Raw genomic sequence first — 27496 nt, forward strand, 5'->3', positions numbered from 1 at the left:
GAGGCGTCGCGCACTGATAGCGTCGCCATGGAGGCGAGGGCGGGTGAGCGGCCTCTCCGGGCACCACCTGAGAAACGCGCGGGGGACGCGGAGGCGCTACATGAGAGTCGGGCAGGGGACGCTGAGGGCTACCTGAGAGACGGGCCAGGGAAGGCTGAGGGGCCACCTGAGTGTCGGACGGGGGACGCGGAGGGGCCTCCTGAGAGAAGGACCGGGGGTCACGGAGGGGCCACGTGAGGGACGGCCAAGGGGATTCTGAGGGGCGGCCACCTGCGAGTCGGACGCAGGACGCGGAGGGGCCACCTGAGAGACGGACCGGGGGTCGCGGAAGGGCCACGTGAGAGAGGAGCAAGAGGACACTGAGGGGCGGCCACCTGAGAGTCGGACAGGGGACGCGGAGGAGTCCCCGGGGATTGAGCAGAGGAACCGCCAGAGGCAGAAGAGGGACATGGACGGGGAGGGGGGGTCTCCGAGGGTTCTGAGCGGGGTTGGGATGCTGTGGGTGGAGTAGGTAGAAGAAGGGGGGCTGCCTTCTGGGTGTCTTTTCCGCACCCCCCTCCCCGCGGTGAGCGCTGCCTCCTGCGTCGTCTGCCCCAGGCCCTGAGGAGGCTCGCCCCAGGGCCCCTGAGCTTCGGTGACTGATTGCAGGATTGCTTGGCAATCCTGTGCCCTCGCTGCCCCATTGTCTATTAAAGCCGAGTTCGAGAAATGTGAATAAATCCCCTCCTCCGTTACTGCCCTGCCCGGGTAGCATGGAAACAGCACAGGAAACAGGTGCTGGCAGCTCAGTGGAATGGTAACAAAGACCTTTGGAGACGCCTGCCAAGTGCCAGGACTGAGCTCAGGGCTCGAGGTAGAAGGAGGAGGGAGACCCAGGCTGACCTGACAGGGCAGTTACAGAACAGGGTTCATGCATTTCTCACATTAATATATGTCGCCTTTTATTATCCTAATTATTTCCCATGTTTTGGTAACTTTCCAAGGGCAGGGACCTGCCCTTTTATTCTCTCCCTCCCCTTGCAATTAGCCCATTGCTTTCTAAGTGGGAGTCACTCAGATGTGATGATTAATTGACTCTGGAGCAAGGGCCACAATTCCTACAATTCCTGGGTCCCACACAGCGTCCTGCACAGTGCTGGGGATATTGTTGGGCCTCTGAGTTGTTAGTGAAAGTAATGTCATAGCTTTTTAAAAAAATTATTTATTTGGCTGTGCTGGGTCTTCGTTGTTTGCAGGGGCTTTTCTCTAGTTGTGGCAAATAAGGGCTACTCTCTAGATGCAGGACACAGGCTTCTTATTGAGGCTGCTTTCCTTGTTGTAGTTCACAGGCTGTAGAACATTCAGGCTTCAGTAGTTGTGGCTCCCCCGCTCTAGAGCACAGACTCAATAGTTGTGGTTCCTGGGCTTAGTTGTCTCTCAGCATGTGGGATCTTCCTGGACTGGGAATCGAACCCATGTCTCCTGCATTGGCAGGCAGATTCTTTACCAGTGTGCCACCAGGGAATTTGTTTTAATGGTTTCTGTTTTGAAAAAAAACAAACAGGGTGTTTTGGGGGGTCCCAAAGGAGGAATGTCTGTCTCAGCTAGCCCTGACCGGAGAGGAGGGGTGAACCGGAGAAGGGAGGAGAGGAGGTACAAAGACCTGAAAAAGGCAAGGGTACAGATGTGTGGGGCCAGGGACCAACATTGGGCCACTTTTTAAATTCAAGGTGGGAAATGAGAGGAGATGAGGCTGAAGTGGACAGCAGGGCTTTGCAGCTTATTCCACACTCCGTGTCAGGGATCCTCGGAGCACTGGAGCAGCATGGAGGGGAGACTTCCTTGAGGTGGTGCTGAACCTGGTCCTTGAAGAGTGAGGGCTTGACTGACAGAGAGGGAGTAGAACAGACTTCCAGCAGAGACCAAAAAATGCAGTGCTCCCAGCAGGAAAGAACAAGACAAGTCCTGGAAACTGCCTAAATGGCCTTAACCAGGCCGACAGCAATATAGTCCTGCATCCTTGGAGATGCTTGTTCCCTAAATACACGTGAATCTGCAGTCTTGATTTCTGCCATGGTTCAGAAGCACAGCTAGGGTCAGGAGGCACCAGAGTGTTTGCAGTGGGCTTCAGGATGCTCTGGGGCCTACCTGTGAAGGGCCTGGTATGGGTGGTGTTCCAAGGGAATCTGTGTCTAGCATGAGAGCATAAGCACTGGAAACCTTTGGCTCTGGCCCTTAGCACGGTAAAACTACACGTAGAAGTTTAACAAATCATTATAAAATTGGCAAGGTCTGTAAAGGCATACGTCAGTAGCAAGGTTGGAACCCCCCCCTGCCCATGAGTTAAGGACTCCTTGAGTAAAATTTGACCTGCCCACATTGTGGAATACAGTGCAACTGCAGAAAAGAATGAAGGTGCTTTTTATATACCATATGGGCCAATCTGTAGAATAATACGTTAAACAGCAACAGAATTCAAAGCAGTACATGTATCTCCATGTCTTGGGCACCCTCTTTGGGAAAGAGGATGAGGGGCAAGAATGGAGTGTCTCCTGTGAGAAGCCTGAGATGCTTGGGGAAAAAATTCATCAGAACAAACGGATGCAACTGACTATCTCAGGGGAAGGGACCTGGTACTCGGCAGACAGTGATAGAGGCTCTTCATTATATAGATGCCTTTGTGTGTTTCAAAACTCCATTTACAAAAAAAAGTTATTTAAAATGCAACTTATTCACAAGATTCAAAGTCACATAATTCATAAATGTTTATGGTGAGAAGCCAGCCACCAGCCGCATCTCACTGCCCAGGTTGGTCGCTCCAGGTCTCTGCTGTGGGGCTGCTGCCTTGTGTCACTTTTGAGCAGCCTTTATTCACTCAGGGGAGACTGAGGACCTGAAAGGGTGAAGCTGCCCCTCTTTCCCACCCGCTGTTGAGAGGTGCCATGTCACAGCAGAGTGATTTGACACAAACTTCTGCACAGGTGCAAGGATAGCCTTTAGGGCTAAAAAAAACAAAACTCCATATAAATGCATTTATATGAATGTGCCACTTTTGTTTTTTTCCCACTTGACTGGAAACTGCTTTATGTAGTTCTCCATTTCAAGAGGAGCATGTGGTTAATGCAGGGTTTCTGAAGGCTTTCCCTAATCAAATAATTAAGGAATATTTGTTGCCTGAAAATTCATTTCCAAAGTAAGATCTAGAATAAAGATTTTTGCAATAAAGTGAATTGTAGTTGGTAATCCAAAGTAGTAGCTGGCTTACACATCACTCAGGCAAGTGAACAGGCCTTGCAGAAGGAGAGAAGTAAACATAACTGTCTCAAGACTAACAGACTGAGAGTGAGATCACAGAGCCTTACCTTAACTGAGCAGAACTCGTCTCCAAGAAAGGACTTAGGAATGCTTGGGTCCATGGCTTGAGTGGTGTTTGTGCTGCCACTACAGGTTCATAGAATAGGCTTCATTAAGCACTTGGGTTATGTTAAATATACACTGTGTTTGGACTATAACAATTTGTTGAGGTGTAAAACATCACCGACCTTGGTTTTTCAACGTAGGGGTCAGAAGCCCTAGATTCTGTCTGGCGTGGCAGAGCTGAGGGTGCAGTGGGAGCAGGCAGACACTGGGCCCTGGGACTGCTGCGCTGTGGGGTTCCTGTCCGTGTGTTTATCGGTCACACCCTTTATTGCCATAGGTGTTTCCAAGCAGGACATTCGTGAGCAGATTTGGGACTACATGGAGTCACAAAATTTAGCTGATTTTCCCCGGCCTGTTCATCACAGGATTCCCAACTTCAAGGTACTGAAGCATTCCTGGAGTATTCACAAGGAAATTGGGATATTCCTGAATGAGTAACAGTAGTAAGACAGTTACCACCCCGCTTCACGGTGAATTTGAACTCGGTGAACAGTGAGTGGTGTGAAATCTGAACCAGCTGGCCAGGATGTCTCTATGCTTAGAGATGTCCTTCATCATGTTATTAATACTTAACACTCACTCTCAAGCGCCTCTTGCCTTTCTGTGCAGTATTGGCGGTTAGGTTGCATCTTGCCCTGAGGTGGTACTGAGGCTACTGCTTCCCATTTGCTACAGAGTGGAATATTTCTCCCAGCTGGAAGCCTTCGATCCTTGTGCCTTTTCACACAGCTGGCTCCTTAAGGGCTGACGTACTCTGAGAGGGAGCCCCAGCCGGTGGGGCTGGCTTCTAAGCCCTTTCTACCCTGGCTGCCCCTTTAGACGTTTCTCGGGTGACCCCAGACCTGGTTTCAGAACTGGCCCCCGTGCCTGTGTGGGGGAGGTGCTGAAGTGTCAGGCTGCAGGTGGCTCAGGGCGGTGTCCTCTCAGTAATGTGCACTTGCATTTAAAAACAGGGTGCTTCTCGGGCCGCTGAGCATTTCCCACGTTTGCAGGCATTCAAAATGGCCAGAACCATTAAAGTCAACCCTGATGCTCCCCAGAAAAACGCCCGTTTCTTCATCCTTGAAGTAAGTGCACCTCTGTCTTTCTACCTAACCAGGGCTCTTATATGGCTTGCCAAAACATCAGAGACCTCGAGGTTTTTGCCAGAACACAGGAACTTAAAGTGGACCCTGATAAACCACTGGAAGGCGTCCGGTTGCTGGCGCTGCAGGTAATCCCATTTTCTGAGCCGGAGCCCTGGCTGCTGGCTGGCTTGCCCTCCACAGGAGGCTGATGCATGGGCACCATCCTGCATTTGGAGGGTTAGGGTTCTGACTCCCTCCATGCAAAATGTGTCCATGGAGTTGTTTTTCCCAGGACATTCAGAACTCTTTCATTGTTTGTCAGTCAGAAGTCCTGAATGTGTCTGAATTCAAAGAGAAAAGGCATTGATGTACCTCTCCAGAAGAGAAAGATTACAATATGTATATTTCTTCTACTACATTTGTGATACTATAATTCTTTGAAACTTGATGACTTACGAGTAAGAAATCTGATAAATGAGTCCCCAGAACACATGAATTAGAACAGTGTTTCTTAACTTAGATGTAATAGGCCCCTTTTCAACAAGAAAAATTCCCCCTGGGGTTGCCTTAATTTATAATTTCATTTAATAAGCATAAATATAAAACTTGGCATAAAATTTAATTTCATAGCTCCAGTGTGATTACACATGTAAATTAAATAAACAAAACTGTAAAAGCAGTAGCATTCAGTTAACAGCCTTCATTTCATGTAATGGCTGATGCTGGGGCAGTGTGGGGTCTGTGGGATCCTGTCGTATGCTGCTGGGCCTCAGGTGGTGACTCAGTTTCCCTACAACTCCTGAGAAGCCTTGCTCTGCAAGCACCTTCCATCCTGGGTGGGGGGCTGCATACTTGATCAGGCTAGGATGGTGATGCACACAGCCGCAGAGCATGCCTGGGGGCACAGCTTCCCAGGCTCGACCCCAGACCCTCATCTGGTGCTATTATTAGAACTTGGTCATAGTAAATGCACTGGTGAAGCTATGAGATCTCCATGTCTGAGCACCCTGTCTGTAAGTTAGCACCTGCCAGGGAGCTTTGAAAGACTGTTGCTGATGTCCAGTTCTGAGTCTGGCTTCAGTGGTCCTGGACTTTGGTGAGCCCCAGAGCTCCCCAGGGACCTCTAATTTACAACCAATGGGTTAGCAGAGTATCAGGCAGTATACCAGAGTCTGGAGACTGCAGACAAAGTCACCCACCTCTGTCGTTACTTCTGTTGAAATACTCTTCTTGGGGTTGAAAACCATTATTTAAGAAAGCCAAACTGTAATTTTATAGGACTTTTATTGGTCTTAGGCTGTCATCTCCTGCTCGAAAAGTAAAATATGCTATTTTTTACATAAAGAGCTTATAAATTTTATAATTGCCTCATGGCCCACCCCTGTATAATCTGCAGCAGTGTCCTTGGCCGTGGTTCTCAAACTTACCCTGTGCATCAGGAGTACTGGGTAGGCTTATTAAACCAGGCTGCTGGGCCCCACCCCATAGCTTCTGATCATGTCAAATGGTGCCCAGGGACCCCCACTCTGAAAACCTCTGCTCTGGGTCTTGCAATAAACATTTGAGAATTAAATAGAAGAAAATGGCTATCGACACAAGTCAGTGTAAAATATTGATTGTAATGAGTACTGATCTCTCAGACTGATTTACTGAGCAGCAAACTAGATATAAGTGCTTGATGGGGTAATGTCTTAACGTGGCTTCAAAATAAAACATCATTGTACCTGGATAGGGCTTAATGCCAGGAGCATAAGGCACAACAAGGTTATGGTTGGAGTTTTCTTCAGGACAGACTTCTTTTGGATTTGCATCATCATTTTCACTCGGAACAATTTTGAATGGCAAGTAGAATAGAATCAGCTAGTTTTACAAACCCTCATTCCTTTATTCTGAGTCAGAGTAGTGTAACTGCTCTTAAGTAAAATCGTGCCCAAGTATTATTCAGTTGAGTTTGCAAACAGGCTCATCTTCTTGACACTTACCCCAAAATACAGGTAATAGTAGCTTGCTTCTGTTCCTGAAATGTTAAAACAATACATAAGAAAGTTCCCTTGTTAAATTTTGTAATTTACTCACTGTCTTTTCTTTTAAAAGAGCAAAAAAACATTATTGGTTCCAACACCACGACTGAGAACGGGGTTGTTTAATAAGATCACTCCACCCCCTGGGGCAACTAAAGACATCTTGAGAAAATGTGCCACCTCTCAGGTGAGTTTGAGAAGCAGCGCCAGCTGCAGGGAAGAACCACTCTCAGCCGTGCCCTCCAGTAAGTTAGAACAGTGTGACTCCGCCACAGTGTTGAAGTTTGTGTTTAGCAAAACCGAATGAAGAATGGTGTGAGGTATTCAGCAATCTTGTCATTACAGGAGCCCAGCAGAAAAGCTGCCAGGCACTTGGTTTTTCTTTTGCACCAAGGTAACAAATAGTAAATTCCCAGTAAGAAAGGGAAAAGGAAAAGCCAATTTTCTGGTACTCTGGCGCCCTCTAGAGTTAACTTTTGATGCTGTTCAGTGTCCTAGAGCATTTTCTCCACTGCCACCAGAAACAGGGTAGAATTTCCAAAATATGTTCAATTGGAAATTGTCTCACCAAATGCTGAAGTAATATAAAGGCTTTAGTAATTTAGCAATATGGTTTTTTTTTATTCCTCATAATGCCATGAAACCAGTATACTGTAAACATTACATTAGGGTGCCTTATAATGAAATTTGTCTAGTATTTTATAGACAAAGAAATAGAATTTGGTGACTTTTTTCAGAGTTCTAGAGTTGACCCCAGGTCATTTGATTCCTAGTCTGGTGGAAAGGAGAAATGGAGCATTAAGAAATACCTTTCTAAAAGGGATTTTCCACTTAAGTCTAGTGTATAACAAGTGAATGCTTTATTGTCATTTATTGATAACCTGTCTTATTGCAAAATCAGAATTTGGCGTGACATACAAAAATACATATAATAAAGTAAGATAACAAAATGTGTGGAAAAAAAAAAAATAAAGGGAAAACAAACGTGAGAATATAAGAGATGACCCTGGTTCTGGTCAGTGTTCAAAGTGCCCACCACATGCTCCCCTGCAGTTGGTGGACGTGGCCACAGACCCAAGCCCATACTTCCAAGGGCCGGCAGGGAATCTGGTCAGTTATAATCATGGGTTCTGGACAGTAAGAGCAGCCCTTTTCCTCGTACTGAAGTCCAGGTCAGATGTGGCTGTGTCCCCCTTCACAGCATCCCACTCCCCTTTGAAAGGTAACTGACACTCAGCTCATTCCCAGGAGGCTCTGTGACGCACTAGCGCTGGCCAGTCTCTCACAGGCACTCCTGAAAGTATGGCCCGGCCAGAGTAAAGCCAGGCCGGCTCTCTGGACTGAACTTGAATGCAAATTAAACAGTGTTTGGGCTCTTTTGTATCACGAGATACTGGCTAGAAATCAGAGATCCGGAGTCATGAACCTCAGAGTGTTGTTTTCTCTGTGGTAGAGGAAAATGGCAAATAGAGAGTCATAAAGACACATCTAATGCAGATACAGATTTAGTACGATTATTATTTAGGTGGCCAAAGCTTAGTGGTGAAATGCTGCCACCATGCATATCACTTTAGGAGACTGTGACGTCGCCTTACTTCATGGCAGGCAAGTCTCTGAGTTTGTGCCTCCTGCCACTGTCACGCCCCAGCCACCTGTGTCTGCCATCATTGTCTTTGCATTTATTCTTTGATTCAGGAGTGTTCTGGGAACCACTCCAGGGAGGAAGACAGAAGGGTCTGTTAACTGCCTAAGTCCCTTTGACCCTCCAGTGACTCTTGGTTAAATAGAACAGGACTTTGGAGTGCCAGGGAGACTCCTGGTTGCTCATGCTCTGCCTGGTCAGACTGAGCAGGTGAGGCTGACCACTGAGAGAACGGGGGTGCCTGACAGACGGGTTACAGCACAGAAAACCTGATGCCAGTGTCTGCTCCCCAAGGCTTCCAGGCACTGAGCCCCCTGAAACAGGCTTGAAGATGCCAGCCATGGGCGAGAAACGCCTGGCTGCGTGGGTGTGGTGAGCTTAAGGAAAGACAGGCTTTCCCGCATTGGGGGCACCTGGGGCCAATGACTGTGGTTTGACTGTTGGGAGGCCCCAACTAATCATAGTACTGGTCCTTGGACCAGTCACTTGTCTTGGCCTTGTCATTTGTCCACTGACCACTCCTGCAGGGTACTGGGCCATGCAGTGTCCGACTCTAGTTCCCTAGATTTCCCCAGGGCCTGTCATCAGAGTCATGGCTCCAGCAGCCTGACTGTGCCTCCACTCAAGCCTTGTTAGTTAGGAGAAGTAGGTGTGCTTTGGGTGCTCTTTGGTTGAATAATTGGCTGTTTATGCAGAAAGGCCTCCAGTGTTCACAGTGAACTAACATGTCCCACATGCTTAATGGCCATGTCTTACATGCTGGATGCTTTGCCTGCACTCTGTTATCTCATTCCAATGTGCAGGACGAGGCAGGGCTGTTGTCCCTGTGTCACAGAGGAAGAGACTGATGTTCAGAGACCTTCCTTCTGCTGAGACCTCAGAGGAGGGGTCTGGACCCAGTTCCTATGACTCCTGACCCTGGGTTCTAATCACTGTGCTCTCCTGCCTCCTGGGGGAAAATGATTTGCTGAATATTATGAAATGAATATCCTGTTCCCTTTGCTGTCAGTTCCCCCTGGTGAAGAATTGTGGGAACTGCTTTAAAATGGTTCTGATCTGTGGTTTCCTGAGCTACTGCTTCTGCGATGCTGCCATTGTTTGCTGTGGGGCGGCTCGTGTGTGCTTGCTTCCCGCGGGAGGTTCAGACCCTGAGCACGCCTCCCCGTGGGTTATGAGGCAGGGAGGGCAGTCTCACTGTCCAGGGAGCTCTCAGGCTGCATGTCTGTTCACAGGGCGTGAGGAACTACAGCACTCCCGTGGGCTTGGACTCCAAGGTCCGTGTGGACTTAGTTGTGGTGGGGTCCGTGGCTGTTTCTGAAAAAGGTAAGATTAAGAACAGAAACTCTGAGTTGTGACCACTGACTCTGCAGCCTGCTGTTCCCCAGCACTCCGGTCGCCTTACAGTTGTTGACAGTGAGTAATTTCAGCTTTCTGGACGCATGCCTGGCCTTGAAACCACTGCATCTATCACTCATGTTGAAGAATTAACTCAGTCCCTCCCACTCTTATCCCCACTCAACACCTTTACAGCATTTCCACTTTTTCTTAACAGGAGAAATGACATGAGGTCATCTCTTTTCAGGTGGTGAAAGATTTCCTCTCTGTTCTTAAGTTAACTGGAACTGGAGCTGGATTTATTTGCAGTGTGTCAGTAAATAGTTGGTTTTGGAGAGCCTCCAGTAAATGGAGAAACGCTGGGTTCTGAACCTCTTTTTTCTTGTGCAGCAGTAGCCTCCTGGTCAGTGCAGGGTGTCCTGAGCCTGCCTGTGGGGCCTGAGGCTTCTCCCCACCAGCCTGCATGCTGGGCTAAGCCACCCTTGGACTCGTCCCTGAGGTTCCCTAGGGCCTCTTCCCCTCTGCCCTGCCCCACTCCAGGCTCGGGTTGGTGCTGTCTGGGAACAAGCTGCTGCTTCTGGAGTGGGGTCAGCACATTGCAGATTTGAACCTATATGTATGATTGGGGCCCCTGCTGCTAGGAAAGCCTTCTCTTCTTTTCCCACCAAGCGAATGTCCAGAGATGCTCATCCCCAAATCTCTCTTTGGAAGTTAATCAGCCAAAGCCACGTTCTTCCTTCAGTAGGTTCCCAGTAAATCGTTGGTAAGAAGTGTTCTTAAGTCTTCTGTTCCCAACCCTGAGCATTGTGGTTTTCAGTGTCGGTCTTTAATATTATCACCCTAAATTTACTCTTTTCCCTGCTCCTGCCCTGAGCTACTATGTGAGATGCTTAGGAGTGGGATGTTACAGTTCTTGGTTCCTTGTTTTCCACATGTTCCCATTATAGACGCTTTACCTATGTCCTCAGGGTACCCTCTGTGTGCAGACACACAGAGGGTGTTGTGTAGTCATGTCCTATGGTCTAGGGGGGCCTTTTAGGACTATCTGTGGGATGACTCTTAGCAGAGGAATTACTGGACCAATGGGTTTTTAAATCCTGATGTCACCAAGTTACACTGCAGCAGGGTGCGCACCTCATATCCTTGAACACCATCTGCCTTGCCTCTCTCCCTCTTCCTCTGTTGATAACTAGGATTATCCCACCTCACTTTTTGTGTCTAATAGTGAGCAATGGTATTTGAGTTGCCTCTTGATTTAAATCTGATTTGTGTGAGCTTGAATATTTCTCCTGTGAACACTGTCGCCTGTCTCTCTGGTCCATTCGTACCCTTTGCTGCTCTGCTATTGAATTGTCTTTCTCTTCTTTGCGTGCATGGTTGAAGACTTCTCATTGTAAAAGTAGCACAGTCAGGTCTGAATCTTAGAAGGACGCCTGAGTGATGGTGCTTCTGAGCTCGATGATGGTGCTGACATCACGTAGAAGTCAGAACTCCTGGCTGGCCTGGGTGTCCTACTGAGAGGAGTAACTAGACTTGGCTGGGAGCTCACAGCACACTCACGTCCACTATCTTGCGTCCTTTCCCCCTGCTTAGCTTGTCCTTGAGCTTCAGATAACAAATCCTTTTCTTGTGCCGCATTTGTGAATTTGCAACATAGCCCTGCTTAAACTACCTCCTTCCAAGTTGTGGGGCTGTGATCTTAGTTCCCTGACTAGGGCCTGAACTGGCACCCCACCCCCGCCCCCACAGTGGACGTGCAGAGTCCTAAGCACTGGACCACCAGGGAGGTCCTCCTTAGTGCCTTACAGGCAAGGCTGAGCCAGCTCACATCCGGGTCCCTGATGCAGACTTCCTGCTTTCCCTGCACAATGAAAAAGATTTGCCTTTAGTAGGAATTTGTTTTTAGTGCGTTAAAAACTACTCTTTCATCCCTTTTAAATGTGAATCTGTTAACATAAAGCTCACGTAAGTGCTAGCTCCACTTCCTTTGTAAAGGTGCACAGGGTGCCAAGTTCCTTGACTGTGTGTTAACCCCGGTACCCGTCCCGTGTGGCGCTTCCCCTTGAATTCCTCCAAGTCCACGATGAAAAGTGTGTTCCTGCCTGATTCCCCAGAACCCACACATGCTGCTTCTCTGCATTGCCTCTTAGGCTGGAGAATTGGGAAGGGAGAAGGCTATGCCGACCTTGAATATGCCATGATGGTGTCGATGGGAGCGGTCAGCCAGGGGACGCCAGTGGTCACCATCGTCCATGACTGCCAGGTGCTTCCTGGGAACAGGCCAAGCAGAGCCGCCACTGGGCATGGAGCACGAGGGCTGGGGCGGGGCAGCTGGGTCTCTGCCTTCACTCTGTGCCATGTCGGGTGTGGCTCATCCGGGCTGGATGCGCTTGGTGGTGCGGCAGCTCGGCCTTGAGCAGGACGGGTTTGGGGGATATCGTCCTTCCATCCAGCAGTGCGGCAAACGCGGCCAGGGCCGTATCCCCATCAGCTCCCTCACCCGCTTCTGTTCGACCAGGTTGTCGACATACCTGAAGCACTCCTTGAGGACCACGACCTCACTGTGGACTATATCCTCACTCCAACTCGAGTCATCACCACAGGGTGTGAGCGCCCCAAGCCAGCGGGAATCACATGGTCCAAGGTGGGTCACCATGACATGGAGCGAGGCCAGCGCTGGCCCGTGGCTCACAGACACCTCCTCTCTCCCTGTGTTCTCTGTCTGTCAGGACTGCTGTCCCCAGGCCTGCATGACTGTGTGTTAGAGCCACCCAATTCAGCTTCTGAATCAGTTTCCAGGAGTGGGCTGGAGAACATACTTAAGAAGCCCACCAGTTCCTACAAGCAGGCAGGATTCAAGGTCTGCTCATGACACCAGCAGTAGTGGCGGGAGGTGACCAGCTCCACTAGGAGACCTAATGCCTTGAATCTACTTGCCAGCTGGTTTTCATCTCTTAAGAGCTGTCTTCTGCCATCCCAGCTACACATGGTCCTAATCATCAGGCTTTCCTTTTGTAAGCCCAGATTTTCTCAGTGCAATCTGCACCTCTATGCAGAACTGAATTGGGTAGGAGGCAGTACCCACAACTTCATAAGCTGATGCCATGGTGACTTTATCTCCAGAGTAGGCAGTGGCATGTATCACAGACTGGTCTGCAATAGAAGTTTGACCCCAGAAGCCAACATCTAGGTTATGATGCTGTCTGCTGGAAAATAGCCAGAGTTACTGAGAAAGCTGGAGAAGTTGTGCTCTGATTGGATTGAAACTCTTGGTCAAATTAGCATGTTTGTCCATGTTTCACATTCCTTACACTTGAGTCATCCAGGGCTGGAAGGCTGCTTTCCTCTGGGCGTGGGAATCAGCAGTGTCCACCACCAAGGATGGCCCAGAGGGGACATCCTGTGCTCTCACCCCACCCCGAGGGCTTCCCTGCAGAACACCTGCGCTCCTGCTGGAATCACTGCTGGTGAGAGCAGGGAGAAGGTGCAGCATCCTTCATGACTGTTGAAACATCCCTCAGGGTGTTTAGAACTTAGAGTTCCTTGGAATCCAGACCCACAGTCTCCCTTTAGATGAGTGGAGGCCGAGACGGCGGCCGTGGGAGCGAGGTGGCTGTGCTCAGGGCTGAGCACGTGGTCTGGGAGGATGCGCCAGAGGGGCCACTCTCCATAGCTGAGGGCCAGCTGCTATGCAGGGAGGGAGGGTTCTTGGGGCCTTGCCAGGGAGAAGAGATAGTCGTTGCCTTGGAGAATACCCATAATTTAGTAAGAAAAATATGAAAACAGGAACAAGTTAGGTTATCAATTGTGTTAGATGAATATAATCCCTCTTAGATGAAAGAGAAACACAGTCCAGCCACAGTTTCCTGAGACCCCTCAGCCACCCCAATGCCAGCTTGCCAGGACCTCAGCTTACTCACCCTCTTCCCGGGAGATGCTAATCGTCTGTGAGGCCGTGCGAGAATCCCTCACTGTGGGTCCTGAGTTCTCAGTTCTGCCACCAGCTGGTCATCCCTCTGTGTGGGTCCTGTGAAGACGGGGACTCTCCGGCCCCCGGATTCTTTCCCTGGCCTTGAGGTGTGTGCAGCCAGAGCACCCTGGGGACTGGGAGGTGGTGGGGGCAGCTCAGTGCTGGTTGTAGTGCTGTTTCGGGTTGGCTCTTGGGCACATGCGGATAGATCCTGATCCTTTTGTGATGCTCCCCACATAGACTCACGTGACCCCAGTGTGGGCCGGGGGTGAGGTTAGAGCCAGTGTCGTCTTGGGTTGGCGGCAGATGCCTCGAGAGTCGGATTTCTGATTGTGTTGGGCTTAGCGTGCATTTCTAGGGGACAGGTTTTAAACTTAATCTCTAAAGGGAACATGTATTTATAAATGACTGCCATCTGCATGCTTCAGCAAGAAGTGATTGGGGCATACAAAAAAAACAATTTTGCTTTATACCAGCTTTTTAAATGGAATGATTAGTTACAGAAGGCATACTTTTTTTTTTCCTGTTTGATTAACAAGCAAAATCTTTTATTTCACATGGCAAATTGACAAAACCTAACAAATGTTTCTGATTGCCAGCCAGGAAAACTAGCACCCCTGCGGGTCTCCGTATGGGAATCCAGCCTGTCTACTGGGCTCTCAAAGGCCGTCACCTGTGGGCCTCCATCAGCCCACATGTACCATTCCACAAGGAGCACAGCGGGGGCCGAGGGCTGGGGAAGTGAAGTAGCAGAGGCCCCCTGGTCAGAGAGGCTTTTCTTTTAGAACTCATGGGGTGTGGGGGGCGGCGGGGCTGCAGAGAGGGCACTAACACTGAGCTTTGCTGTCCTAAAGAACACAGTGCTCTCAAAATGAGCAGTTTTACATAAAGGGCTCGCATTTCTGTACTTCCGTTCCCAAGACCCCTTGGTGTGTGCCAGCGTGGCGGTGCTGTGGACTCGGTCGGTTCGCGGTGTGCTGGAGGGCATTCCTTGTTCTGCCGCTGATTGCAGTCTGTCTGAATGCTGGCTCAGATCAGGGAGTTCCGGGGACGTGCACAGAAGGATGTGTGTGTGCTTCATACGTTCTAGGATGGAAATGATCCAGTAACTTAAGAAATTCTTAAGACTCTAAATATGACCAGTTTAAATTTGCTGCTAAACACTTTGAAAGAATGCAAGAATTTGAACTCCTTAAGAAGGCAGACCAGGGAAGTAGGAGGGATTGGGGTTGACTGGACTCAGGACGTCTTTGGGATTCTTTGGGACCCAGAGCCTCTAGTGGAGGAAAATGCCCTTTGATCAGGAAGCATAGCCACATCTTGTGGGTGTCTTCATGGCTTAGACATGGTTTTTGTTTGTTTTCTTTTTGCATCTCAGCAGTGGGGCTTCCCTCATAGCTCAGTTGGTAAAGAATCCGCCTGCAATGCAGGAGACCCCAGTTCAATTCCTGGGTTGGAAAGATCCGCTGGAGAAGGGATAGTCTACCCACTTCAGTATTCTTGGGCTTCCTTTGTGGCTCAGCTGGTAAAGAATCCACCTGCATTGCGGGAGACCTGGGTTTGATCCCTGGGTCGGGAAGATCCCCTGGAGAAGGGAAAGGCTACCCACTCCAGTATTCTGGCCTGGAGAATTCCATGGACTGTATAGTCCACGGGGTTGCAGAGTTGGACACAACTGAGCAACTTTCACTTCGCTTCACTTCAATGGGAAATGTGAGGAGGAGGGAGTTTTTCTCTGTGCTAAGAGTTGTGCTCTGTCCTGAAGACTCGCACGGCTCCTGACTCAGCTGTACCAGCAACAAGGACAGCGCCTGGCTGGGGAGGTTCTAACCCCCCGGGCAAGGCTCTGCTGTGATGGAGTCACCTACCTGCATAGCACTGGGAGTGGGAACCAGTGGGGGCTGGAAGCCTCTAGGTCTCTGAGAGGGTATTTGACATGCTTGGGTGTTCTTGCTTCTTCTCAATCTTATCCTAATCCATTGATTCTCAACTTGGGACCTGTGTGCCTCTTGCCGTTTGGAGGTCCATGCACAGGTGTTGGGATATTGTACACAGCTGTAGGGGATTCCTTTGTGGGAGGGAACCTCAGCTTCTCTCCATGGTCTCTGACACCCTGCCAAGGATAAGAACCATTGCCCTAAGTCACATGTGATTCTGAATATACCGAGACCTCTGGTAGTATTTGAACTATTTATTTTTGTAGAAAAATTAGACCTGTTCATCTTGTGTGCTGATCCGTGTTGAGGTACTCATGTCTGTTGGAAGCCTGCATTTGTACCATTGCTTGCCTCTTGGTGACTGAATTTTTTTTTTTTTTGGTGGTATCTTAGTTCCCTGACCAGGAATTGACCCTGCACCCTCAGCAATGAAAGCGAGGAGTCCTAACCACAGAACCACCAGGGAATTCCCTTGGTGACTGATTGTTTACGTGCTTTGTGCCCACAGAATCCAGAATGCACCTCTAAAGAATGATTTGTCAAAAAGACCTGAGCTTGTCTTTCTGTTCCTTCTCTGCCGTGTGGTTCCTTAAGACATGTGAGACTAGTTCTGCCCCTGCTCAGCCCCCAGTGCCCTCAGCGCACAGCACAGGGCCTCCGCCTCAAGTATTGGGGCTCTTCTGTCACCTCCGTTGCTACAAGTGCTCTTTGACCAACTTAACCAAAAAGCCAAAAATGTCCTCTGTATGAAAGTCCTACTGGCCGAGATGTAACATTGTGTGTGGGATCCGTTGTTTTGTAGCCTGATGACCCGTTGCTAGAAAGTGTTCTCAGTGTAGCATTCTGTTTCACATTTGCCTTGTTTGTGCTTTTTTGGTAATGCCTAGATGGATTTGGCCCTTAGGAGGAGGGGTAGGAGATCCCCATGGCCCCATTAAAGACCTCACCCCACCCAAGGTGTAGGTCAGGGGAGCAGACAGATATGGAGGTAGAAAGTGCCCTGTTATCCTGGGGGGTTGCCAGGGCAGTTGCCATTTACAACTCTGTAACCCTCATACCAGTGATCTTAGCTCCTTCACTTTTGCATAGGATGCCTCGTTGTCTGCTTTCTGGGCCCCCAGGAAATGGAGAAAGCCATCCAGTTCCTACCAGGTGCTGTGTCCTGTTGGGCGGATGCAGAGTGAGATGGCTGGCCTGAGGGTGCTGAGTCTTCCATGAGCACATGTGGCAGAGGCCTCTGCATGACTGATGCTTCTTCCCTGTGACTGAGCCGTGGTCCCTCCTGGACGCTCCGAGAATAGTGGGAACTGCTTTGCTTTTTCAGATCAGCTGTGAGATGATGGGGAAGATGCCCATCCTCAGAAGCCTGCGCCACCGAGAGGAGCAGGCTGGGAAGGACGTCACCCTCCGGGATGGGCCCCGGAACCCTCCAGGCGCCCAGGCTGCCCCCAACACCGCCAGAAGCCCTCGGGATCCGACCCCACCAGAATCGGGCTCTGTGCCTTCCAGCTCTGTTCAGATTGGGAACCTCCCCCGGGATGTCAGGGTGAGTGAGCTGAAACGAGCCCTCAGCGCGCTGGGCGTGGCACCCTCACGGCTCACTTGGCAGGGGCCACAGCACAGGGCCTTCCTTCACTACCGGGACCCAGCCGAGGCCCAGCAGGCCATCGCCTGTCTGCAGGGCTTCCGCCTGGGCGCTAACACAGTGAGGGCGGTGCTGGCCAGGGAGCAGACGGCCAGTGACCTGGTGGGCGGCCACACCGCAGAGCCACACTCTGACCACCGACCGGCCGTTGCTGGCCCATGACGACATCCCGCTTGGTCCCCAGCGAACTTCAGAGCCCAGCACAGTGGGGTGTGGTGGAGCCCTTGCTGCACGAGCTGCTGTTGAGTTCGGTCCTTTCTGGGAAGTCAGAGCTTCAGTTGCTGCCCAGTGTCTCCTGGGGGCAGGAAGTCAGCCCGTGAGGCACTTGGAGTCTCTTGGAGGCAGGAAGTTCATATTCAGGCTTCGGCGCATCCTGGTCCTTCAGCCTGCGGAATGTCACAGCCCTGCTGGTTTCTTGGTTTGAGGGGACTGAGTGGGCAATAAATGAGCAGGAGTAAATTCTGATAGCAGCCTAGGGGGTCTGCTCTGAACTTGAGCGGCATGGGGGATTAAAAGGAGGTGGATGCAAGAGTCTGCCAGGAGAGGCCTTGGCAGGGACCAGCTGCAGGGGCACAGCAGGGTGGAACCAGAAGTGACCCTTGTGTTCCTAGCTTCTTGGCCTCGCACTGCTGGAGGGGAAAAGGTGCAGTCAACCCACAGAAGCCAGGGGGTTCAGTCCAGTCCCCAGGGCACAGTCTGCTCGTCTCATCTCAGTCCTGGTGCTGGAGATGGCGGCCAGTCTGATGGGGCCCCTTGGCTGTGTGGGCTCACCTCTGTCCCATCCTCACCGTTGCAGCCGGCTCCTCCCTCTGGGTGAACACCCCCCTGCCCCCCACCCCCACTGTTGGCCAGCTGCCCGTGCATAGCAGGAAGCTCTTCCTCTAGGAGATCCTGGCTTTGAAAAGTGAGTGGTCCCAGCCTGTGTCACAGACAAGGCCAAGCAGATGCTCTTACACTCATTTGCCCACTGCTGTGTGTTCTCTGCATCTTTCCTTCCATTTCTCTGTTCCTGAAAATCAAGCTGGACTTTGGCTGAACTGTGCTATCTAAGCAGAAGCACTTTTGCAGTTGATCCTGGGTGAAAAGTCAAGATAAGCATTTAAGTGGAGATTTTTTTTTTTCCAAATGTATATTCATTGGAAGTGTTTATTTTTTCACCAGAAGGTCTTACTGAGCATGGTTTGAGCTCATCATTACGCCTCAAGGGGGCAGGCCTTGCCCACACTTTGAAGAAAATGTTCTCAAGGCACTCAGTCTCTCTTTGAAAAAGCATTTTCTCACTGGTGGAGACTTGGGGAAGAGAATCGACCCTTTAGATTTGCTCGTTACATGCCGCCTCTTTCCACATTTTTGTGAACAAAATCAGGGAGTAGAATATCTTAATACAGGCCAGGCTGTCAGGCCTCTGAGCTCACCTTTCTCTGCCCAACCACGCCCCTGTCCCTCAGCTGGTTTCATTCGGTCACTGTGTTCAGCTTGGCCATTCCAGACCAACTGACCGCCCAGTCTAGAGTAGCGGCCTGGTATCTGAACTCCTCACTCCCGTTGGGTTTCCCCTTTTTCCCAGAACACCTCTTGTGTTTGACATGCTCAGTTTTTGTTTATGTTTTTATTGTTGGTTTGCCACCGTTGGACTAGCACCCTGGGAGGATAGGAAGTGAGCCTGTCCCTGCCTGTACTCTCCGCCATCCATCCCCTGGCCTCGAAAACTGCCTACTGATAACGCGCTCAGAAATGAAGGGACCCATCAGAGCCGAGGGGCTGGCTGTGTCCACGCCTCACTCCTGGAGCCGGGTGTCCGGTGAGCCTGGAGCCGGCTCCTCAGACTGCTGAGCTTTGCATGTTAGGGATGGTCCCTGTGGGCTGGGCCAGGTTACTGGGCTTCCTGTCACTTTTAGCCAAAAGAACCCAGATGTGTTGATACACAGATAATCTGAATGCATTCATCATCTTCATATCTGGGACAGTAGGTTAGTAGGTGGGAGATAGGACCAAGGGCCTGAAATAGCAGCCGCCCAGGTGCATCATGTGCGTGCCTCCCCTCCGCCCGCCTTGGGCAGCCCTGGAGCCAGAGTTCTCAGCCTGCCAGGAGGGGCATCAGGGACCCAGTTTTTTGTTCCCAGGGTTCTTGAGTATTTGTCAGCGTCGTAATTGTATAATTCACATAATAAGAGAATAATGGAAAATGAGGACTTGACAAGTTGCTGAGACTGCATGAACCTTCTTAAGTGGCTCTGCCGTGACTCTTGGGTCTCATCCTGTTTCCTGAGCGGCGATGCAGCTCTGCCTGCGATGCAAGGAGACTTGACCGCTCGTGGAGCAGCACCCTCTCCAGAAACCCAGCCTCAGCTCTGCACGGGGGCCAGGTCCTGGGGCTGTGCCATCTCTGCTGTCAGTTCCTATGATGTGGCCGCATCATGGAGCCTCTTTGGGCATTTGCGTCCTTGGCTTTATAGCGAGAGGGTCAAGCGTGTTGTTCCTAAGGCCCAGCCAGTTCTAACATTCTGTTTCTTTTGAGGTTCACTGCTTGCCATCACTTAGATTTTTCCATTCTGGAAGTTTGGGGCTGTCAGAGGTATTGTACAAAGGGTGTCATCCCTCACCCCACCGCGTAAGCAGCCTTGACACTGCGTCTTATTTACCTCTGGCCTTTCCTCTGTACAGTATTAAAACACAGCTAGCATTAACACGCATGCTTCAGAACCACAAAGATTCGGCCAAGAGCATCCGTGTTGCCGCTGCCGGGCACCTCCTCTCTGAGCTTCCACATGCTCAGCTGGGAATGGACATAGTGGCAGGATCTCCTCTAGATTTGTTATTTTGAAGGGTGAATAAAGCAGCTTGGATTTCTAAATCATTGTTGTTCAGTTGCTAAGTTGTGTCCAACTCTTTGCGATCCCATGGACTGCAGTATACCAGGCTTCCCTGCCCTTCACTGTCTCCCGGAGTTGCTCAAATTCATGTGCATTATGTCAGTGATGCTAAATCATACCACATGTAAAAATAAATTCCAGGCTAATTAAGTATCTAAACATAAAAATAAATGTAAAGGAATTTGGGGATAATAGAAGAGAATGTTTTCTAATGTTGGGTTAGGAAGGGATGAACAAGACCTTGAATTTAAGGAAGAGCTTATTCCTTCATCCCCCTTGGAATCCATACAAGCCTTCCAGGATGAGCTGTCTGCAGGGTACTTCTCCAGGCTGCTGTGTTAACCCTTGTGTTTTCTGAATCGTGATTTCTATATGTTCTTCTCTAAAATTTGTCACTAAGCATGGATGATTTTATTAAGTATTGCTTAAATCACTTTTGGAGTGTTACAGCATGTGTCTCCTATGGCTAAAATCGACTTCTGGACTGCTCAGGATAGCACTTAGTGGCCCCTCCATATGCGCAGAGGAGCATGTCCATCCTAGTTCTTGAAGTCTGGCCACCCAGCACGGACAAGTACACGTGTCCTGTGTTCTCTGTGGGCCCAGGCCCCAGCACACAATGTCTCAACTGTAAAACAGGACACAGCGTTCTACCCATTTCTGCAAATGAGAAGAGTAAGGCCAGTTAGGGGGCAGTGGTCCCCCGACCCGGCCCCACAGCCAGTTCTGGCAGTGCTGAGCCTGATACAGATGGTCACTTCACATCTCTGCCCGCTTCTGCCCCTGTCTCACAGCTGGGCCGTCTGGGCTGTAGGCTCCCCGAGGCCAGTACTGCACATCCCAGTGGACGAGAGCACCGCCTTTTGAGAGTACCTTATCTGCACTAGCAGGTGGGCAACCTGCAGATGGAATGGGGCTCTCAGAAGGCCTGACCGGCTTGTTCAAGGCCCAGACCCAGGCAGAGGTGAAGCAGGCACTTGAACCCTGGCCTCTGCCCCCAGATCCCTGCCGGCTTCCTGCATTATGGGTTGGCCGTCCACACCCACTGATTCCTTACCATCCCTGGGTTCAACCAACTGAGAATTTTGACTCCTGGATGCATTACCCGCAGATATGGAAGGCCGACTGTATGACATGGTTTTATACAAGGGACTTGTGCGTCAGTGGATTTTGGTATCTACAAAAGCCCCTGGAAGCAGTCGCACAGATACCAAGGGATGACTGTACCTTACCTCCAGCAGAGGAGCCAGGATGGCACTGTTCACACTGCACCCTCCCCAACCCAGCCTCCAACCCCTGAGCTGCCAGGAAGTGGGGGAGCCTGCTCCCCTAGACTCTGAGGGGCGGGATCCCGCCACAACTTCCATAGGTCTGCCCTCCTGTCGTCCTTCAGCCATCATTTGGCCGCCCTGGCTCCTCTCCAGTGACACACACGCACCTACTCTCAGGTGCCGCAGAGGGAGAAAGAAACAACGACGACACAGGCTGCAAGTAGGAAAGGCTGAGAGCAAACTACCCAAGAAAAGAGAGCCTGTGTAGCTAAAACCGTAACAGCTTACATTTGGTGAAGAGGGATATTGGCGAGAAGATAGAATGTCAGATGAGAGCAACATTTAGAAAACCATCATCAGGTCCAGGGGCTAGTAAACTTGGGGCAAATCCAGCTCCCCATTCACACCCACACCCACAGCAGACATCAATGATAGATCCCAGCACTCCTACTGGCCAAGCTTGAGAAAACTGCACTGGGTTTTAAGGAACCAGGGCCGGATATGAGATACCAGTATGAGATAATGAAGCTTTCTGCAGTGGCCAAAGGAGCAAAACAGGGTCCTTCCCTTCATCTCTTCTTTTTATTCCTCGGGAGCATGGCCACACATTGCCATCTGCCCTCCCCCACAGGCTCCAGGGAAGCGCCTGGCTTGCAGAGGACTCTTCCAGATCTTCAGTCCTCACACCCTCTGCACTCAGCAGAAATAACCGAGTGGGGCTTGCTACACTCCCTTCCCCTGTTTCTGGATCTAACCTGTCCAGTGTTCCAAATACAACAGATACTGTGGACTCTGGTCATTTTCAAAGTGGATTTTTTGAGGGGTAGGGCTACCCTGGGGAGGTCTGTCTTCAAAATAAATCTTACACAAAACTCCATACATGAAAGCAGGAAGAAGAGGTCCGTGTGCAGGTGAACGAACAATCACTTTCCACAGTATGCTGTAGGGGGCACTGCCTACCTGACCCCCCCTCTCCTGGAGCTGGGGGTGGGGTGACATCCTCTGCTGGTATCTTGTGCCTTCCCTCCTGAGAAGAATGCCTCCAATTTATTGAGCTGTTTCAAGTGCTGTGGAAGTTGTAGAATGCCACCCAAAGTTCTTCAACAGCCCCCTTGAAAGAAGAGGTTTGTGCAGATCCCCTTGAATCTGGGCTCTGGGACAAGTGGGTGAACACTGTCGAACACCTTGCCTGAGGAGGTTACGGAACTGGCAGCTTCCACCCCATCTCCTTGGGACACTTGTTCTTAGAGCCCAGCCCAAGCTGCCCGTGGAGAGGGCTCCCAGAGAGGAACCAGCACCGCCTGCCCGCCAGCCTCATGGGTGTGCCATCTTGGAAGTGGGTCCCCAGCCCCAGAAGAGCCGTCTCAGCTGATGCCTGCTGGAGCAGACACGGGCTGGTTCCACTGAACTTTGCCCAAATTGCAGTCAGGAGTGAAGTGGGTGATTTTTGCTGCTTTCAGTTTGGAGGGTAATTTGTTTTTCATAAATGATCAGTTGCACAGTTTCATTTATATTATAATGATGTTAATGTATAACATGTTTATAAATACACATACATTACTGAAGATGTAATTTAGAAATACAAGTTAAATAGATGACACTAATGCATAATTTTACCTGATCCTCGTAGGCACTTTCAAGGGACATCGCTATTCACAGACCGGTAACTTGCCCACGGTCACCCAGCTTTAGTAGTGAAGCCAGGAGTCAGGATGTAGCTGATCATAGACTGAACCAGAATTATCTATGTATCTTCTATCCCATCCCTGTGGGTCACCATCACTTGACCACCTGAGGTAGAAAGAGGCAGACAAAACCGGGTTGTTTTCTAGAAGAAGGATTGCGGGGTGGATTCCCCCAGGGCACACACATGCTAGTGGCAGACACACCCTTGGGGCTGGGGTCTGCTCAGTTTGGGAGCCTGCAGGGGAGTCTCTCGGCAGCGGGCGGCGGGCTGCCAGTCACTGGGCCAGCCTCTCCTTTTGCTAGAAACAGACTCGTATGTTATTGCATGGATAGGTGAGAAAACTCAGGCACTGAGTTGTGCTGGCTTGTTCCCTGGGGTGAGGCAGAGCCCCTTGTCCCCCACCCCACCACGCCGTCCCCTCTGTGTTCCCATTGCCTCCTCAATCCTTATCATCATCCAGGGTTTTCACTGGAGACTGGCTGGGCAATTTTTCAAACATGCAGAGACTTCTGAATAGTGGAACCCACACCCCTTTTCCTCCAGTGGGGCAGGATTTCTTCCTGTGAATGAAATTCTTTATTTTTGATGGCCATAAATCCACAAAGGTAATGATGGGAGCTGACATGTGACCACGTAATGTGGACATTTTGGACTTCGGATGGTTTGGAAGCAGTAAACTCAGACCCTGAAGTGCTGAGTTGTGAGCAAACTAAAACGTCACCCCCTGCCTCAGAGGGTGGATTCTCTCGCTTAACCCTTAGAAGAATCCCACAGAGCAGGCCTTGTGGTCCCCACTCTCTAGGTGCAGAAGGTGCAGCTCCCAGAGGTTATCCAACGTGATGAGGTCACACAGCAGAGCTGGCCTTCAGCCCCAGGGCCTTTCCCCACCATCAAGGGAGAAGCCTGTCCTCTACGGAGACACGGATCCATCACCTCTTGACCACCTGCAGGCCTCCTGGGGAACTGGGAGACACAGTGGCCCATGGAGACAGCAGAGACGGTTGATTTGTTGGTGGAGGTATGTGGTGTGGGAGCCATACACACCGGGGTTTGCAGTGAATCCTGCTTCCACTGGCCCTCGCTGTGTCCTCAGGCAGAGTGCTTGCCCTCTCTTGGTTTCTTCACCTGTGAGCCCTTCATCGATTGTCTGATTCACTGAATGCTTTGAGAGAAGTGCTCCTGCCATGACCTCCATCTTACAGACGGGGAAGCTGAGGTGTAGAGGCGGCTGAACCATTACAACCGCCTGAGCTCACAGCTGGGAGCAGTGGAGTCAGGAGTTGGATTCAGGCCCTCTGACTCCCAGGGTCTCCACCACTGAGCTTGTCATCCTTCTCCAGGGACAGCAGAGTCTCTGTGTGCTGGGAGACGTCTTCTGGGGCTGACATGCTGTCTCCAGAGGTGGGTTTGAAGCCGTGTTTGTCTTCTTCCATTCACTTTTCTACGGTTTATTTATTTTAAATAAGCCCCCTCATTTGTGTAATTAGGAAAAGAGTAAATTCATTTAGTTTAATTCTCTCCCCAAAAATGCCAGCTGCCCCTCAACAAAAGTCCAAAGTCCTAACACCGCAGAATCGGGTTCACCTGCCCAGCTTCTGTCCACGTTCATGTGAGATGGGTTTTCCTCGGAGGGCCTCTGCGGTTGTCCCGGCGCAAACTGCGAAGTGGACAGCAGGTGGCGCTGCCGCCCCAGGAGCAGCCAGCGGCGGAATTACCGGGCGCTCAGACGCGCGGCCTCTCCCGAGGAGGGTCCCTGCCCCCGCCCCGCCCCCGCCCCCGCCCCGAGCTCTCTCCCAGGGAAGGACTCGCTGGGCCTCGCACCATTTGGACAGAGATGGCCCGCCCTCCCTGCTCACCTGAGTTGTGACCGTGAGAAGGTGTTACTGCAGGATCCAGAAACGCGGGCCTGCTGAACTCTGGGGCTTGGTTTGGGGGAAACTTCCAGATACAGAAACGTTGTACCCTCTTCCAGGGGACATCCGAGGGTCTGGCATGCCCTGTGGTGGTAAGGCCTAGACACAGTAGGACTCTCGGGGTCCGGGCCTCCTCCCTGGTTTTAAAAAGACAAGCCTGGGGAGGCACATCACCACTGTTACTCCTCAGCCACTCTCCAGCCGCAGTGCTTCTCCTGGGCTGTCCCACTGACACAAGGCATTGCAGGAAATTAGCCACAGGGCACGGCCACCACCTGCCCCCAGCACCTCCGTTCTCTCAACAGGCTCACCCTGTCCATGTCCTCAAACAGCCTGCTCTGTAAGTCAGGGGACCTTGGTGACCGTGCCAATGTGCCGGTGCGCTCAGCCAGTCAGTCGTGTCCGATTCTTTGCGACCCTATGGACTGTACCCCACCAGGCTCCTCTGTCGTGAAATTCTCCAGGGGATCTTCCCTACCCAGGGATCAAACCCGAGTCTCGAGTCTTGAGTCTTCTTCATTGGCAGGCGGTTTCTTTACCACTGTGCCCACCTGGGAAGCACAACCATCCAACATTAAGGTCTTAAACAGCACCAGCTTTCTGCCTCTACTCAGGGCTTGGGTGCCTTGGCCTTGGTGCACATCATCTCTTCAGGGTGTTGGCATGACTGATCCCAAGCGTCCTGGTGCTGGAAACAGTGTGCTGGTCTGTGGATCCGTGACAGCAGCGGTATGTCAGCCGCTGAATCCTCTCTGATCTAGTGGCAGAGGGTAGTGGGTGCTCAGCATTCTGAACGAGTGAATTTGTGCCAGCTCATCCTCTGCCCGTGTTTCTTGACAAAAAGGTATTCCACATTTGCAGACTCAAGTGTCCCTCTCCCCTGCCCAGCAATGCGGCTGTGGTTTGTCATGGTCCCACAGTAAGTCAGTGTCCCATCATAGCTTACCAGTGGGAGATGCTAAACAAGCCCTTCCCTCTTTAAAACAGCTCAGAACTCTGAGCCATCGATGCCCAGAAGATGCCAGAAGCAGAGCAGGAGGCTGTATCCACATGTCCTGCCCCAGCTGGCCCCTCTTGCCTTGAGCTTCAACTTTTGTTTGGGTTTTTCTCCACTGGACTAGGGGGAGTTGAGGAAGTGAAGGGATCTCTCAAGGGGGGCTATGGTGGGAACCCATGAAAACCAGGTTCATTGTCCCAGAGAGGAGGTAAATGTCAGGGGTCTGGGCTGGGGCTGCTCGGGGAGCTTCCCCACCCCATCTGAAGGCCGGCAAGGGGATCAGAGAGACCCCAGTCCCCTGTGCAGACCCCGCCCATCATCATTTCCTCAGCACAGGTAGGAAGCTGGATCATGGACCAGACTTCAACTTCTCCATTTTTTTCACTAGGCTTCGTGGCTGGAGAAAAATGGGTGTCCAGGAGCCATGTGGTATTAATACAGTGGTTGAGGACATGCGCTTTGCATTCATTTCCACCTCTTACCAGGACTGCCTAGATAGATAAAGTCCCCTAACCTCCTCGAGCTGGTTTCTGCATCTGGAGCTGGTTTCTGCATCTGGAATTGGGAGCAGTGAGTTGTAGGATCTGCATAGGAGGGCCGCTGAGGAGGAAAATGGAGGTGCCACGTAAAGAGGATGGCCACAGGCCAGCCCAGGCACCTCCTGAATGTGAGCGAGCCCTGTGTCTGCTCGCCCTGGCTCCAGGCACCCTGCATCAGCTGCTTCTCCATTAGCATCACAAGCCGGCTGGGCCGCTGGACGGGAGGGGGCAGCAGAGGCCACAGTGAGGCATCTTCCAGGTTTTCTCAGGAGCCCAGAGAACTCCAGAGGAGAGACTCTAAACTTGGCACCCATCAGGACCCCCTGGAAGCCTGTGGGCCTGAGGATTCCTGGGCCCCTCCTCCAGAGATTCTAAGGCAGTGACTCTCAGCACCACCCACCCCCCCCCCCCAGAGTTGGAGCAGACAGACACCCCTGGTGTTTCTGATGAGGGCAGTCCCTGAGTCACAATCTCAGAAGGGAAGCCCTTGAGCTCAGGGGTCTCCTGACCAGAGGTTAGGCGGTCCTGGGTTGGGTCCTTATCGGAACCCCTGATTCAGCCCCATGTCAGAATTCCATCTCTTGAGCCAGATGGGATGATGTCTTCCTCCTCCCTGGGAAAGGAGGGAACAAACGTCCAAGTGCATCGTGTTGGAAGATGGGGAGTCCAGTGGTCCCCAAGCTGGATGCTCAAGTCCTTGAGAGGGTGGGCTTGTAAAATACAAGTTCTTGCATCGTGTTTGGCACCCACCCCGACAATGAAGCGGAGAAGGATAAGAAATGTGTGAATCTCATGGCCATTCCCGTCTGGGCACCCTGGAGCTAGGCTGTCCTCTTGCTCCCGACAGACATCGCCTCGCTGACCACCGTGCCCATATGTCTACATAACGTTACTATTAGAGATGAGGAAAAGCGAGTCTCAGAGGTGCTGTGGCTTGCCCAGGTCAAGCCTTGCAGGGCTGGGGCTCCAGCTCCATCTCTGCACTACCTCCAGGAGTGCTGCCGGCGGGGAGCCAGGCTTTCAGTACCTCACCCTCCCCACCGCTACCCCTTCGGTTTCCCCCCAAGAGCCAAGAAAACAGCAGGACCCGGCAGGCACTTTCCCTTCCTTCTGAAGCGCACACCCTGAGTGCAGACTGGTCACCGGGCCTGCAGATCCCCTTCGCCAGGGGCCGGGGAGCCAGGACACAGCGCCAAGGCG

General features: G+C 51.2%; 1 protein-coding gene across 21 annotated transcripts; it reads left to right on the forward strand.

Moving 5' to 3' along the window:
- Nucleotides 1-26210, forward strand: MTHFSD (methenyltetrahydrofolate synthetase domain containing). 21 transcript variants are annotated; one of them, XR_014060658.1, is made up of 10 exons: nucleotides 1-43; nucleotides 3677-3780; nucleotides 4499-4612; nucleotides 6561-6674; nucleotides 9362-9452; nucleotides 11615-11727; nucleotides 11983-12108; nucleotides 16696-16917; nucleotides 23650-23865; nucleotides 24188-26210. XR_014060658.1 is itself a non-coding variant. In XM_081514506.1 (10 exons), exons 3-10 carry the CDS (start codon nucleotides 3718-3720, stop codon nucleotides 17438-17440), a joined length of 1083 nt encoding a protein of 360 aa, XP_081370632.1. In that variant the 5' UTR covers nucleotides 1-153; nucleotides 1544-1632; nucleotides 3677-3717; the 3' UTR covers nucleotides 17441-19870. The 21 variants fall into 21 exon arrangements, 19 of the variants coding, with proteins under 19 accessions (XP_081370632.1, XP_081370636.1, XP_081370635.1 ...); XM_081514506.1 differs by lacking the exons at nucleotides 23650-23865; nucleotides 24188-26210 and adding exons at nucleotides 1544-1632; nucleotides 17201-19870 and having other exon boundaries at nucleotides 1-153; XM_081514510.1 differs by lacking the exons at nucleotides 4499-4612; nucleotides 23650-23865; nucleotides 24188-26210 and adding exons at nucleotides 1710-1826; nucleotides 4353-4466; nucleotides 17201-19870 and having other exon boundaries at nucleotides 1-153.
- Nucleotides 26211-27496: the final 1286 nt, after the last annotated feature.

The sequence above is a fragment of the Giraffa tippelskirchi genome, chromosome 7 (genome assembly GCF_054371585.1).
Source record: "Giraffa tippelskirchi isolate mGirTip1 chromosome 7, T2T-mGirTip1v1.2.pri, whole genome shotgun sequence".
Classification (NCBI taxonomy): domain Eukaryota; kingdom Metazoa; phylum Chordata; class Mammalia; order Artiodactyla; family Giraffidae; genus Giraffa; species Giraffa tippelskirchi.